Here is a 12,890-nt window from a genome sequence, read left to right on the forward strand (position 1 = left end):
TATTCAGTTTCTTGAGCCGAGTATCCTCCAAAAGGAACTGATGAAGGTGTAGTTGGAACAGGAATAGCCATTACCTTTGGAGTGTTATACCCTTCATCTACCACTGTTTCTGTTGCTGTCTTTGAAGGAGTAGAGAATGGCAAATTGTGTAGTGTTATTGTTTTCTGTAAATTCTGAGTCTGTATATCTGATTCATTTGAGGAATTTGGTGGTAATGTTGAAGAGAAGAGAGAAAATGGCATTGCTTTTGGGGTTTTATTCTCTTCATCTACCACTGTTGATGTCTTTGAGGGACTAGTGAATGGCATATTGTAAAGTGTTAATGTTTTCACCAACTCCTCAGTCTGCTGCATTTTTAGTTCATCTGTGGTATTTGCTGAGTTTGCTTTTGATGATTCTGTCGAAGAGATGGGTGAAAAAGGTTGTCTCGCTGAAGGAGAATCTATCTTGCGAACACTTCCACTACCAAATAAGTTCTTTTCCAAAGGAGAATGAGCAATATCAACTCCTGTTTTAGCTGAACATGAGGTAAACCAAAATGTAGTTGTAAGAGTTCTAGTTGCATATGCATTGAGTATCATACAAGAAAGAAAATGTGCATGCATACATCATACATCGCAAGCTGTTTGTGCAATTTATATGAAACACAAGGAAATTGTAGATATACCAGCAAGAAATATTGGGAAAATCTATCAGCTGAGATGTGGCTTTGGCCTCCACCTTCAATATGAAACAAAAAGAAAAATGCCTAAACCATTCCTCGGTGCCACATACAGCCTTACCAAACGACCATCATTGAGAGTGCTTGGGAGAACCCGTTGGAGAAGACTCTTCTTCTAAAACAATGCAAAACACAAACAGGAATCCATATCCAGAAATCTTATGTTATTTTTAGATACATTACTACATTGTTGATGGCTGCTTGTGCTTGTGTAATCCATTTAAGAAGAGTATTTACAGGATGAAAAATGTTATGACGATGAAGACCCTTTTACTACCTGATGAGAAATATGAGTGAGTAGCTTTCGCTTCCGGTTTTGAACTTGCACCAAGGGAGGTTCTTCTACCAGATCCAGTTGTACTTGACTGCCTTGAAAGCTTTTTTGCACTATTAGCCTTTGGGCTTGGTTTTGACCCATATAGTACTTCCTGTTTAGAGATCACTTTCATAAACCTGACCTGATTAATTGTTTATAAAAAATTGTTGAGTGAACAAGTGTTTTTATATTCAAGTTTTTAGAAGACTTTTATGTATTGTTTTTAGTGTTGATGTGCCTATATATATTTTTTTGGCAGGGTTGACATAGTCAGAAGTATTATCAAAGTTCTAGTGGCATCCATTTACACTATCACAAGTATTGGTAGAGTTTAAGACTCCCAGAAAAGCTATTCAAGGTTTAACCTTCTACTTTTTTATTTATTTATTATCACTATTAAACTATTGAGTTTTATTTTATCTTTATCTTCATCTTTATTATCTCTGTTAAATTATTATGCATGCTTATCTATACTTACTTATGTATGCTTGTTTGTGTAAACCATTCATAGTGAAAGTATAAAAAAATTAAAAAGTGAATATTATCCCTTTGATATGTAGGAAATTAAATTCATTAATAATGGAAAACCAGAACCGAAGTTGGATGTATGATAGAACGTATGATCAGAGGCGGGGTCTTAAACCCAGTTTTATTAAAGGGGTAAATGAATTTGTGGATGTGTGTACTAGAACTCATGAATTTCTCAGAGGAGGTTTAGTTAGGTGTCCATGTGCCAGATGTCAATGTGGGACATTTAAATAGTTGATCGACATTAAGATTGATCTATATACTCATGGGTTTAAACCTAATTATTGGGTTTGGACAGAGCATGGAGAAGAGATACCCACAGAGAATCAGATTAGGATAGAAGAAGATATTGAAAGTAGCTCTGAATTAGGTGGTGTTACGTGGGAAGAAAATTTTGATCGTTATCATGAGATGGTTGTTGATGCTTTGCAACCTGAGTTTCACATGTACATGCAACCAACAGTGGAGGAACCAAATCGAGATGCTAAGAGATTTTATGACCTCTTAGATTCAGTTAGTAAACCCTTGTGGAAAAATTGTATCCATTCACGATTGTCACTTGCTAGTAGGATGCTGAGTATAAAATCAGAGGGAAACCAATCCCAGGGATCTTTTGACCAGTGGGCAACTTTGTTTAGAGAAATGCAAACAACACCAAATGAAATTCCTGCTAATTACTATGAAGCTAAGAAAATTGTTTCCCAACTTGGGTTTAAGGAGGTTAAGATAGATTGTTGTGTCAATGGTTGTACGATATATTACAAAGAGGACAAAGATCTTAGACAATGTAAATTTTGTGGGGAGCAGAGATTTAAGCCTAGGAAGGGAAAAAATAAAGAGGTTCCATATAAAAGGATGCATTATTTGCCATTGATTCCAAGGCTACAAAGGTTGTATGCATCAATGAGTACTGCCCCTCATATGTTGTGGCATCACCAAAATCGCAGAAATGACGACGTGATGACACATCCTTCCCATGGTGAAGCATGGAAACATTTTGATACCAAGCATCCTCATTTTGCAAGCGAACCGCGTAATGTTAGACTTGGACTTTGTTCTGATGGGTTTTCTCCTAATGTTCATTTTAGCACACCGTACTCTTGTTGGCCTGTTATAGTTACCCCTTATAACCTTCCACCTCATATGTGTATGAAAGACCCTTTTTTGTTCCTAACGTGCATCATACCCGGAAAAGAAAATCCCAAAGCAAAAATTGATGTTTATCTTCAGCCATTGATAGATGAACTTAAAGAGTTATGGGATGAAGGCGTCCTAACATACGACATTCATAGCAAGAGGAATTTTCAGCTAAAGGCTGCATTAATGTGGACAATTAACGATTTTCCTGCTTATGGAATGTTGTCTGGTTGGAGTACGGGGGGAAGATTAGCGTGTCCAGTATGCATGGAGGATACCAAGGCCTTTTGGTTAGATTATGGCGGAAAGAATTCGTGGTTTGACTGTCACAGGAGATATTTACCTGAAGGTCATCCTTATAGGCGTAATAAAGTTGGTTTTAAGAAGAATGTTGAGGAGGATGAAGAACCTCCTATTAGGCTTAGTGGCGAACATGTCTGGGAAAGAGTTAGACATTATCCTAAAATAGTTGACACAGGAGGACAAGTGAGATTGAGCGGATATGGGGTAGAACACAATTGGACCAAAAGGAGTATATTTTGGGATCTCCCATATTGGAAAGATCATTTGGTTCGTCATTGTTTGGATCTAATGCATATTGAGAAGAATTTTTTTGATAACATAATGAATACCGTTATGGATACTGAAAGAACAAAAGACAATGAAAAGGCAAGGTTAGACATGGCTGTGCTTTGTAAGCGACCAGATTTGAATTTGGTGCAGGTACGCGAAGGTCATTGGGAAAAGCCTAAGGGCAACTATGTCTTGACACTCCAATAACGAAAAAATGGTTGTAAATGGGTACAAAAGTTGAAAATGCCAGATGGATATGTTTCAAATTTACAAAGGTGTGTCGATGTCAAGGGAGGAAAATTGTTTGGGATGAAAACTCATGATTGTCATGTATTTATGGAGTGTTTGCTTCCGTAAGCCTTCAAAGAGTTGCCAGACCACGTGTGGAAACCGTTGACCGAAATAAGTCAATATTTTAGGGACCTTTGTTCATCTACTCTTCGGGTTAGCGATCTTGTACAAATGGAAGCTAATATTCCTATTATTTTGTGCAAGTTAGAAAGAATTTTTCCACCTGCCTTTTTCGACGTAATGGAGCATCTACCAGTTCACTTGGCATATGAGGCACGTGTTTGTGGACCAGCTCAGTATAGGTGGATGTATCCATTTGAGCGTGAAATAGGCACGTATAAGAGATCAGTGAAGAATCGGGCTAGAGTAGAGGGTTCAATTTGTCAAGCATACCTAGCTAGAGAGACATCAAGTTATTGTTCTTATTACTTTGAGCCACATGTCATGTCTAATAGAACAAGGCCGAATCGGAATGATGATGGTGGTGTAAGTTCATCTGAGCCTACCCTTTCTATTTTTGATCAACCGGGTATTGCTGGGGGAGCCAACAAAGACAGATGGTTAACTAGTATGGAAATGAAAGCTGCCCACTTACATATCTTGTTGAATTGTCCTGAAGTCGATACATTTAGAAGTCAATACGAGCAGATCCATGGGAGCAATAATTCTTTATCCAACTTTCCATCATGGTTCCAATGGCATGTAAGTTTTTACATTTTGTTGATTGTATCAAAGTATGTCAAAGTAAATCTTGTTTTTCTAAATACTATATTTTGTTTGACAAAATCAGGTAAGAAATCCCAGTAATGGCATAACTTGTCCTCATTTATTGAGTTTAGCATTCGGGCCAAAAACTAGGGCCACGAGTGTTGGTATGTTCAAGGTTAACGGGTATAGATTTCATACTCCTGAGCATGCATCTGGAAAGAAGACAGATAATACAGGCATATATGTTAAAGGTGATGGAGGGAATGATGCATCTGATTGGTACGGCACTCTTAAAGAGATTTTGATTGTTGAATATCCAAGTCTTGTTAGTTTAAGAGTCACCTTGTTTTACTGTGAGTGGTATGACCCTACTAGGCCTCGGGGAACACGTAGACACAAAGACTACAAAATAATTGAAGTATTATCCACTAGAAGATATGGGAGTTACGATCCATTCATCCTTGCGCAAAAAGCTAGACAAGTGTATTACATGCCATATCCACAAGGCTGTAAGTCTAATTGGAAGGTTGTGATTACATGTAAATCACGAAAAATAATGGAGGAGGCACAAAATGAATCTGAAACCGAGGTGTATCAGAATGATGAGCCTCCACATGCTAGGATCATTTCAGAAACCGAGTTTCCACCATCATTAGCATCTACGTCAGGAGATGTTGATATGATACAACTTCAAGTAGCTGACCTCCAGGTTCCTAATGAGGAGGACGATGACATTGAGAACTATGATGATGATGATGCTTACATTGATGATGATGGAAGTTCAGAATTCTCGGATTGAGGTTTTAGTTGTTAATTTACTTTTAAATAAATTATATTTTGTATATGTGTTGCTGCTTCATAGAAGATTAGAATCAAGTAGGAGTTGGTAAACTCTTCTCTTTATGTTGATTTTTCTGTAACTTGATTTCATACTACTTTCCTATTGCCATTTACACTTTGATTTTGGTCCAAAGGGATGAGTGTTTATGTATAGGAGGAACAAATTTCTCTTTGCTATTGCCTTGTATTTATTTTCACTTATGTATGAAAAATAGCCTTAATTAAAAATTAAAAAAGGATTTAAATGGAAATTTTCAATAACATAATACTCCTATCTTGTATCGGTTATATTATGGATAATAACTTGCTTATTTTAATGTGTACAGGATATGGTTGGTAGAGACGGAGATCGCGGTCGTGGTCGTGGCCGTGGCCGAGGCCGAAAGGGGAGGCCTAGGCTTTCTACTGGTCAGCCCCTTGACTTACATGCGGATCCATACTCTCTCGTTGGGTCATCATCCGACACGACTGCTCCGACCAATGGGAGACCGCCACCTATTGCTACTACTACCCCCTCCCGTCAGGAGCCTCAGATACACATGATGCCTACTCCGGGTGTGCCAAGATCATGCACTCAACAAGCCAATGAACCTTCCAACACTGCCTCACATGGTGTGCAGAGTGATCCAGCTATTGTAGCTCCCAGTCGAGCAGGATCTTGTGGGGAAAGACAAACCACATCTAATAATACCCAAGATGCTCAGGGTCAAGGAACATCCACTGCCACTGGTCACTCCAGCACAAGTGCTCCGAAGCTCAGATATGATGGTGCCAAATGGTTTGTTATTTGCTTTAAATTTTATGAACTAAGCGTGCACTTTAAATGGTGTGCTTTTATTTGTTTAGTTGGATATTTGTTAATGAAAATATTTGCTTAACTATTTGCTTTGATTCGATATGCCTATATTCTTAGTTCCTTTAGTTGTTATCAAAGCTAGCTTAACTATTTGCTTCCTGTGTCCAAGATCCATATATTTAAATGGTGTGCTTTTATTTGTTTCTTTGAATTGTCATTCCTGCAGTGCGTGCAGTATTATTTTGACTTGTTAGTATCTGATGCAGTTTTGTCGTGCATGGTTAGGCTGATGTTGTTTTGTTTTTTGATGTAGTTGGCACCCACCTAAGCCTGGATTGAAGCGTATTTCTCAGGTTTTTAGGGAAAACTACAACAAGCCTTGGCTGAGTTTTGATGAGGCAGATGATGATACTCGAAAAATATGGTGGACTGAATGGAGGGTAAATTCTATCTCCTTATGCTCCTTATGAATAGCATATCTTTTGATATTTTGATTCTTTATTTTATTTCAAATATTTAATTTTAGTAACCTTAGCTTCGTAATTAGTACTCTCTTAAAATACTGATTAATTAATAATACCTTAAAGTCATTATTATGTGCAGTTTGTTCTATAAGATGGAGGTATTGAAACTTTTCTGTAGATTAATTTGGAGATGTTAAAAACAAGCAATACTTAAAAGTGATCAAAATTAATAAAAAAAACTAAAGGGCAGATTTGATTTCCATATTCATATTTTGAATGGTTGATGATCTCGGATGTTGTGTCTTATTTGGCTAAACATACTGTGACATATAATAAGAAGGTTCATGAACTTTATTCTTTAGAAGCATGGGTCACATAAATCAGTGGGAATCACAATGAGTGACACGCACTATATTGTATGTATATATATGTTAATCTAGTAACATAGTTAGTATTGTGTGTGTGCATGTCCATTATCTCATGTGTGTTGACTATGTGAACATTTTCACACGCATAATCATATCATCATGCTGATTTTTGTGATTTAAAAAACACATTATTTTCTGTTCTAATATTGTATTTTTCATAAAAAAGAGGAAGACAAATGGTATTACAGTAAGGCTGCAACCTTGATGGGACCATATCTTAGGTTATGACAACTTTAATGAGAGTCATTATCATGAAACTCAGAATCTCTTATATCTCTAAGTGGATCAAAATCGATTATTGAGCTACTGCACTTTGCAATATCCACTTCTTATTAAAACAATTATTGTGTCACTCTTCATTACAAGGTTAACTAACTAACCACTTATGAATAAAATCAATATTATTTGGATCTGAAGCTTGCCAGACACAGTTCAATTCTTCAAATCCTGCAAAGATCACAGAAACAGTAACAAAATTAATTTTTGTAAACCAAGTAACCAACTACTTGTGCAGTTGTGATTCTGTAATTAGTAGTAGCATGAGTTCATATACATTATCTTGTTTAATGAGAATTCAGATGCTATTTTCATTGAGAGCCTCAGGTATTCAAGAGTGCTTGGCAAAACCATGAACTCTCTGCAACTTCCACAATGAGGTAGTGAAGGTTTAGCAGTTAGGAAGAAAAACAAACATTGATGCTAAGAAAAGGAAAGAGGCCGGTAAAACTTTAAACTAACCTTCTATGGAAACATGATAGTAACAGCTGAACCTGCCAGCAAGAGGAGGGGACCATGTTCAAATTCAAATACATGCTTTTTTAAAATCCAAATTACCTTGCATGGCTATCTCATCTTCAGTTAATTTCTTTTAACATTTATTTTAAGTGATATTGTAAAATGTGATTTTTTTTTTTAAAATAGAAATGCTTTGATATTATTGATACGGAGGAGGATGATATCTATCAAGCTTGGAGGTTTAGGGCTGCCAAGCGCTTGCGAGGTATGCTCCATGCCATTCGCAAAAAAGGTGCCCGTCCATATTGGATCCCACCAGAAGTTCTTGGTGAATTGATGAGACGTTGGGACACTGAGGCCTATAGACAATTACAGGCGAGAAATACAGCTGCCAGGAAATCGACTCGAGGTACTTCCCTTCACACTGCAGGAGGCACCACCTTTCCAGAAGCGAGATTACGCTTGGTAAGTTGCTTATAGAACCCACTTTTTTACTTAAAGACAATTTTTACTATGATATTTGCTGTTCTAAAAATTTCTTAATGAGCTTGTTCTATTCTGCTTTTGCTTTTATTCTGCTTTTTAATTATTTTTAATGATTTTTTAATTACTAAAATCTTATTACTAAAATATAGACACAACAGAACTAATTATATCTCAACAGTACTATATGCAATTTTTTTCCTCAATCAGTGATAGTGTGTCATATTGTTTCTCTCATTATGTAGAATCATTCGCTTGGAAGACCATCACGTATGGATGAGTTTTTTGAGCACACTCATACTCGCAAAGAGGATAGGACTCAATGGGTTGATGAACACTCCCGAAAGACAAAGGTAACTTACCTTTATTAATTGTAACTATTTTGTTATCTAATTGTTATGCCTTATTAATACTTATAGTAGTTTATCAATCATTTCTCCTCATTGTAGGATATATTTCAAGAGCGAATGTTTCAGGCTGAGCAAGAGCGGCAGGCTGCTATAGAGGCTGGTGTAACTGATCCACCGCCTGTCTCTGAGGAAAGCATATGGATTGAGACAGTGGGTGGAAAACGAAGAGGTAGGGTATATGGTATGGGTGAGGTAAGGGACTCTTCCATGGTGCGGCCTCGAGTTGATGGGCCAACCACGACCACCAGTGCTGATGTTTTGGATCTTAGAGAACGAATCATAATACTCAATAGGGAAGTTGAACAACATGCTGCTAAATATAGAGAGCTTGAAGACCGCTACCAAAGGGAGAAAAGAGAGTGGCAACAGACAGTTGAATCCTTGCGTGAGGATCTCAACACCAGTAATTCACAGATGGATCAGTTTAGTCATCAATTGAGCAGCTTGACTGAGTATGTGAGGGCCATGGGTCCTAGTAGTTCTGGATCACGTGTTCCCCCACCTCCTCCTTTTACTTTTCCAAGCTCTCAAAAAAGCACAGCTCCAGCCCCAGTCCCAACCCCAGCCTCAGGTAGAAAACTCCCACCTATTCTGCAGCGACCAGGACAACCACAGAGTTCTCAAAGGGAGGATGATTCTAATGATTTTGATGACTCGGATGATTATTTAGATGAGTATGAGTAGGTTATTTAATTACTTGGAATATTTTGTATTATTAGTAGATTGCAATTTAAACGAATATGTCTAAGTTTAGTTATTTATCCTGTCTTGAGTCTTTATGTTAGAGGATTATCTATTATTTTTATAAGTTTGTAAATTTATTATCTAATATTTAGTATAAATTTTATTTTTATATTTAAAAATTTATTTATCTTGTTATCTATATTATGTATAAATTTTATTTTTATATTTATTTGCATTAACTGTTTATTATTTTTCAAATAAAACAAAATAATTAAAACACATCTATTAAAATCGACGGAATAGTTGTTGCTTTTTAATTTTAAAATAGACAAGCAAACCTAAATACAGACACAGAATTTGTCGATATATAAATAATAAAATCGACGGCAGTTTCGTCGATTTTATTGGATCCAATATCGACAACAAAATTGTCGATTTTAGTAAACATATTATAGACAAAGGCACCGTCGATTTTATTTGTATCAAATATCGACAGTAGAGGCGTCGATTTTATATAATAATATCGACGCCCTTTATGTCGATTTTAGTGAGAATATAAAATTATCAAACTCATAATATCGACGGCCTTGCTGTCAATTTTTTTAAATTATTATCGACGGCCAGGCAAGCCGTCGATTTTATCAGCAGTTTGAAAAATCGACAAGCTTTATAGCGACCAACTCCGCCGTTTATTTTGCCGTCGAATTTCAATATTATCGACGGCTTAGCCGTCGATTTAGCCGTCGATTTTAACGACGTTTCTTGTAGTGGTTTAAGCAACTTTAGCAAATCAAATGGAAATTTTTAAGGATAAGTTACACTCTTACTCCTCTAGATTTTCAAAATTACACGTAACAAGGACTACTTGACCAACTTACCAACTTTGACTCTTATTACTCAACAACTTAAAACCTTATACTATGAGATACACCCACTTTTCTAGTAGAGTAAAGTATTAAAATTATAAAAAAAAAATTAAAACTACACTGCAAGAAAAAAGGTCTATGACCACGCTTTTTTCTTGTCACGCTTTAAAAGTATAGCCAAAAATGGTCAATGGCCACGCTTTTATGAGGGTGGCGATAGATTAGAGATTTGACCACTTTTTTTCTTACTACGCTTAAAAAGCGTGGCGAAAGGGGTCTACGGCCACGCTTTTATGAGGGTGGCTGATAAACCCATATTTTATGATATATTTTGTGCTTAATCTGAGTGATTTATTCAATCCTTCACCCACTTATTCATATTAATTGCATAGTTTTACTTTTCCTTCCATATTATGTGATGTATGTGAAAAACATGTTTCCTATGCTTAAAAATAATTATTTTGATTACCCTTTATTTCCATTTGATGCCGTGATTCGTGTGTTGAGTAGTATCAGATCTTCTAAGGCAGGAATGACTTAAAGGATGGAAAGGAAACATACAAAAATGGAAGGAAAGCACAAAACGGAGTTTTTGAAGAAACTGGCATCCACGCGATCGCATGGGTGACGCGGCCGCATGCCAGCGCGAATCAACAGCGACGCGACCGCATGACTGACGCGATCGCGCGCCACAAGCAGAACACATATGATGCGGCCGCATGACTGAAGTGACCGCGTGACAAGAAAAACTCCGAATGACGCGACCGCGTGACCCACGCGGACGCGTGACAGAGGCCACGCACCAGAAATTGCAGAAAACGCTCATAGCGAATTCTGAAGCCCTTTTTGGCCCGAATCCAAGTCCAGAGGGCATAGACTAGAGGTTATGAAGTGGGAGAATGCATCCATTCAAAGAGAGTCTCCAATTAGTTAGTTTTCCATGGTTTAGATTTAGTTTTGAGAGGGAGATTCTCTCCTCTCTCTTTAGGATTAGGATTTAGATTTAGGATTTTATTCGCTTTCCAGATTATCTCTTTACCAGGTTCAATATTCCTTTTTATTTTGTTCTCAATTTAATTATGAATTCTTCTATGTTACAGATTACTCTTTGAATTAATGTTATTTGAGGTATTTCAGTTTAATATTGCTTTCTTTTATTTATGTCACTTTTATCCCCAATCTGAAGACATTTTTATTCCAGTAGATTTACTTTTTCCCTTTTGGTATTGGTTAAGAAATCAGTAACTCAGGAGTTATCAAACTCAACATGATTGATAATCGTTATCTTTACTAATTGAATTGAACTTCAATAATCCCAATCTTTCCTTAGGGATTAACTAGGATTTGAGGATCTAACTAATTAGTCACTTGACTTTCCTTTGCTCTAGCAAAGGTTAACTAAGTGGAATTAAGATTCAATTTTCATCATCATTGATAAGGATAACTAGGATAGGACTTCTAATTTCTCATACCTTGCCAAAAGTGTGTTTTACAATTATTTATTTAATTTACAGTCTTTTACTTACTTTAATTGTAATTTAAATCACTTGTTCCTCATCTTCAAAACCCCAATTTACAATCTTCATAACCAATAATAAGAACATACTTCCCTGCAGTTTCTTGAGAAGACGACCCGAGGTTTAAATACTCGGTTATCAATTTTAAAAGGGGTTTGTTACTTGTGACAACCAAAACGTTTGTATGAAAGGACTTTTGTTGGTTTAGAAACTATACTTGCAACGAGGATTTATCTGCAAATTTCTAGACCACGCAAAAGTTCTCTCATCAAAATGGCGCCGTTGCCGGGGAGCTGCAACTGTGTGCCTTATTATTGGTTATTGTAAATATTTTTCTTTTACTTGTCTATTTGTTTTTATTTTTCCCTTTTATTTTTATTAGTCACTATGAATCCTTACCCATCTCGCTTTGAGTTTGGTTCTAATATTGTTGAAAGGAATGAAAGTTATAACAGTAACATGCATCAAGGTCAGAGCAATCAAAGATGGATGGAGCTAAGAGGATCTAATCAACCCTTTAGGCAGCAACACCCTCCAAGATATCATGGACAAAGACCATTCTACAATGCATACCAAGGCAATAGACATGGTGGAGATCCTTGTAGTTACCAACAAGCCCCACCCTATGCTTATAGGCCATCCTCTCAACACAACTTTGAACCACCACACTCACAAGCTTCTTTTCACCATTCGCCACCACATGATCCTCATTCACCCCGATTCCAATCCAATTACTCCCAAACACCACCACTTCCCAATGTACCACGTCCAAATCCATCACCCCGAGAATCAGAAGTTCGTCTCAAGGGAACAGTAGATCAACTTCAAACAACCCTTCATCAACTGGAGCAAGCAATAAGTCAATTATCTTCTAGACATTCGAACATTCAAGGGCCTCCCAGAGCCCCATGTGGACAATCTGATGAAGAGCGTAGCATGAAGGAGATATTAGAAACTCCAGTGGACAAGACAGAGCATGACTTTGTACTAGAACAAGTAGAGGAAGCTGTCATTATACAAGAAGAAGAGTTGGTAGAAGACTTAGGAGACGCTGAACTTCCATGGGAACCCAGAGTTGTGAAGAATTCTGTCAAGGACGTTACAACTGATGCTAAGGAAGATAGTGCACAATCCTCAAGGCAGGTATTTCATGAAAAACTAGACAGAATAATCCAAGAAGCAATTTTCCTTGATAATGATAATCTCAAGTCAAGTTCTTCTAGTAATGAACTTGCATCCGCGAGTGAATTCTCTGAGATCGAAGAATCTTCCCCAAGCGAGTACGAAGATGATACGGAGGTAGATTTCTCTCAACCTCCAGTTTATGACTTAAGTGACGAGGAAGACATAGAAGGCTTTGATCAGGACATGGATACATTTAAAGAATCTTGCA

The 12,890-nt window shown here is 37.0% G+C and overlaps 2 protein-coding genes across 2 annotated transcripts; both read left to right on the plus strand.

The window, feature by feature from the left end:
• The first annotated feature begins 1,976 nt into the window (after positions 1-1,976).
• On the plus strand, positions 1,977-3,482 carry LOC112742608 (uncharacterized). Its single transcript, XM_025791847.1, has one exon. It carries the CDS (start codon positions 1,977-1,979, stop codon positions 3,480-3,482), a length of 1,506 nt encoding a protein of 501 aa, XP_025647632.1.
• Positions 3,483-6,968: 3,486 nt separating this feature from the next.
• LOC112742610 (uncharacterized) lies at positions 6,969-9,293 on the plus strand. The gene is made up of 3 exons (XM_025791849.2): positions 6,969-8,002; positions 8,266-8,373; positions 8,470-9,293. The coding sequence occupies exons 1-3, from the start codon at positions 7,805-7,807 to the stop codon at positions 9,112-9,114; spliced, it is 951 nt and encodes a 316-aa protein (XP_025647634.2). The 5' UTR covers positions 6,969-7,804; the 3' UTR covers positions 9,115-9,293.
• Positions 9,294-12,890: the final 3,597 nt, after the last annotated feature.

Source organism: Arachis hypogaea, chromosome 14 (assembly GCF_003086295.3).
Source record: "Arachis hypogaea cultivar Tifrunner chromosome 14, arahy.Tifrunner.gnm2.J5K5, whole genome shotgun sequence".
Lineage (NCBI taxonomy): Eukaryota > Viridiplantae > Streptophyta > Magnoliopsida > Fabales > Fabaceae > Arachis > Arachis hypogaea.

Bases quoted from the DNA above. Each gene is read 5' to 3' on its own strand.
- LOC112742608 (XM_025791847.1), top strand. From the start codon at position 1,977: ATGGTTGTTGATGCTTTGCAACCTGAGTTTCACATGTACATGCAACCA.
- LOC112742610 (XM_025791849.2), top strand. From the start codon at position 7,805: ATGCTCCATGCCATTCGCAAAAAAGGTGCCCGTCCATATTGGATCCCA. The intron at 8,003-8,265 runs GTAAGTTGCTTA...CTCATTATGTAG, and splicing joins CAGAAGCGAGATTACGCTTG to AATCATTCGCTTGGAAGACC. The intron at 8,374-8,469 runs GTAACTTACCTT...TCCTCATTGTAG, and splicing joins AACACTCCCGAAAGACAAAG to GATATATTTCAAGAGCGAAT.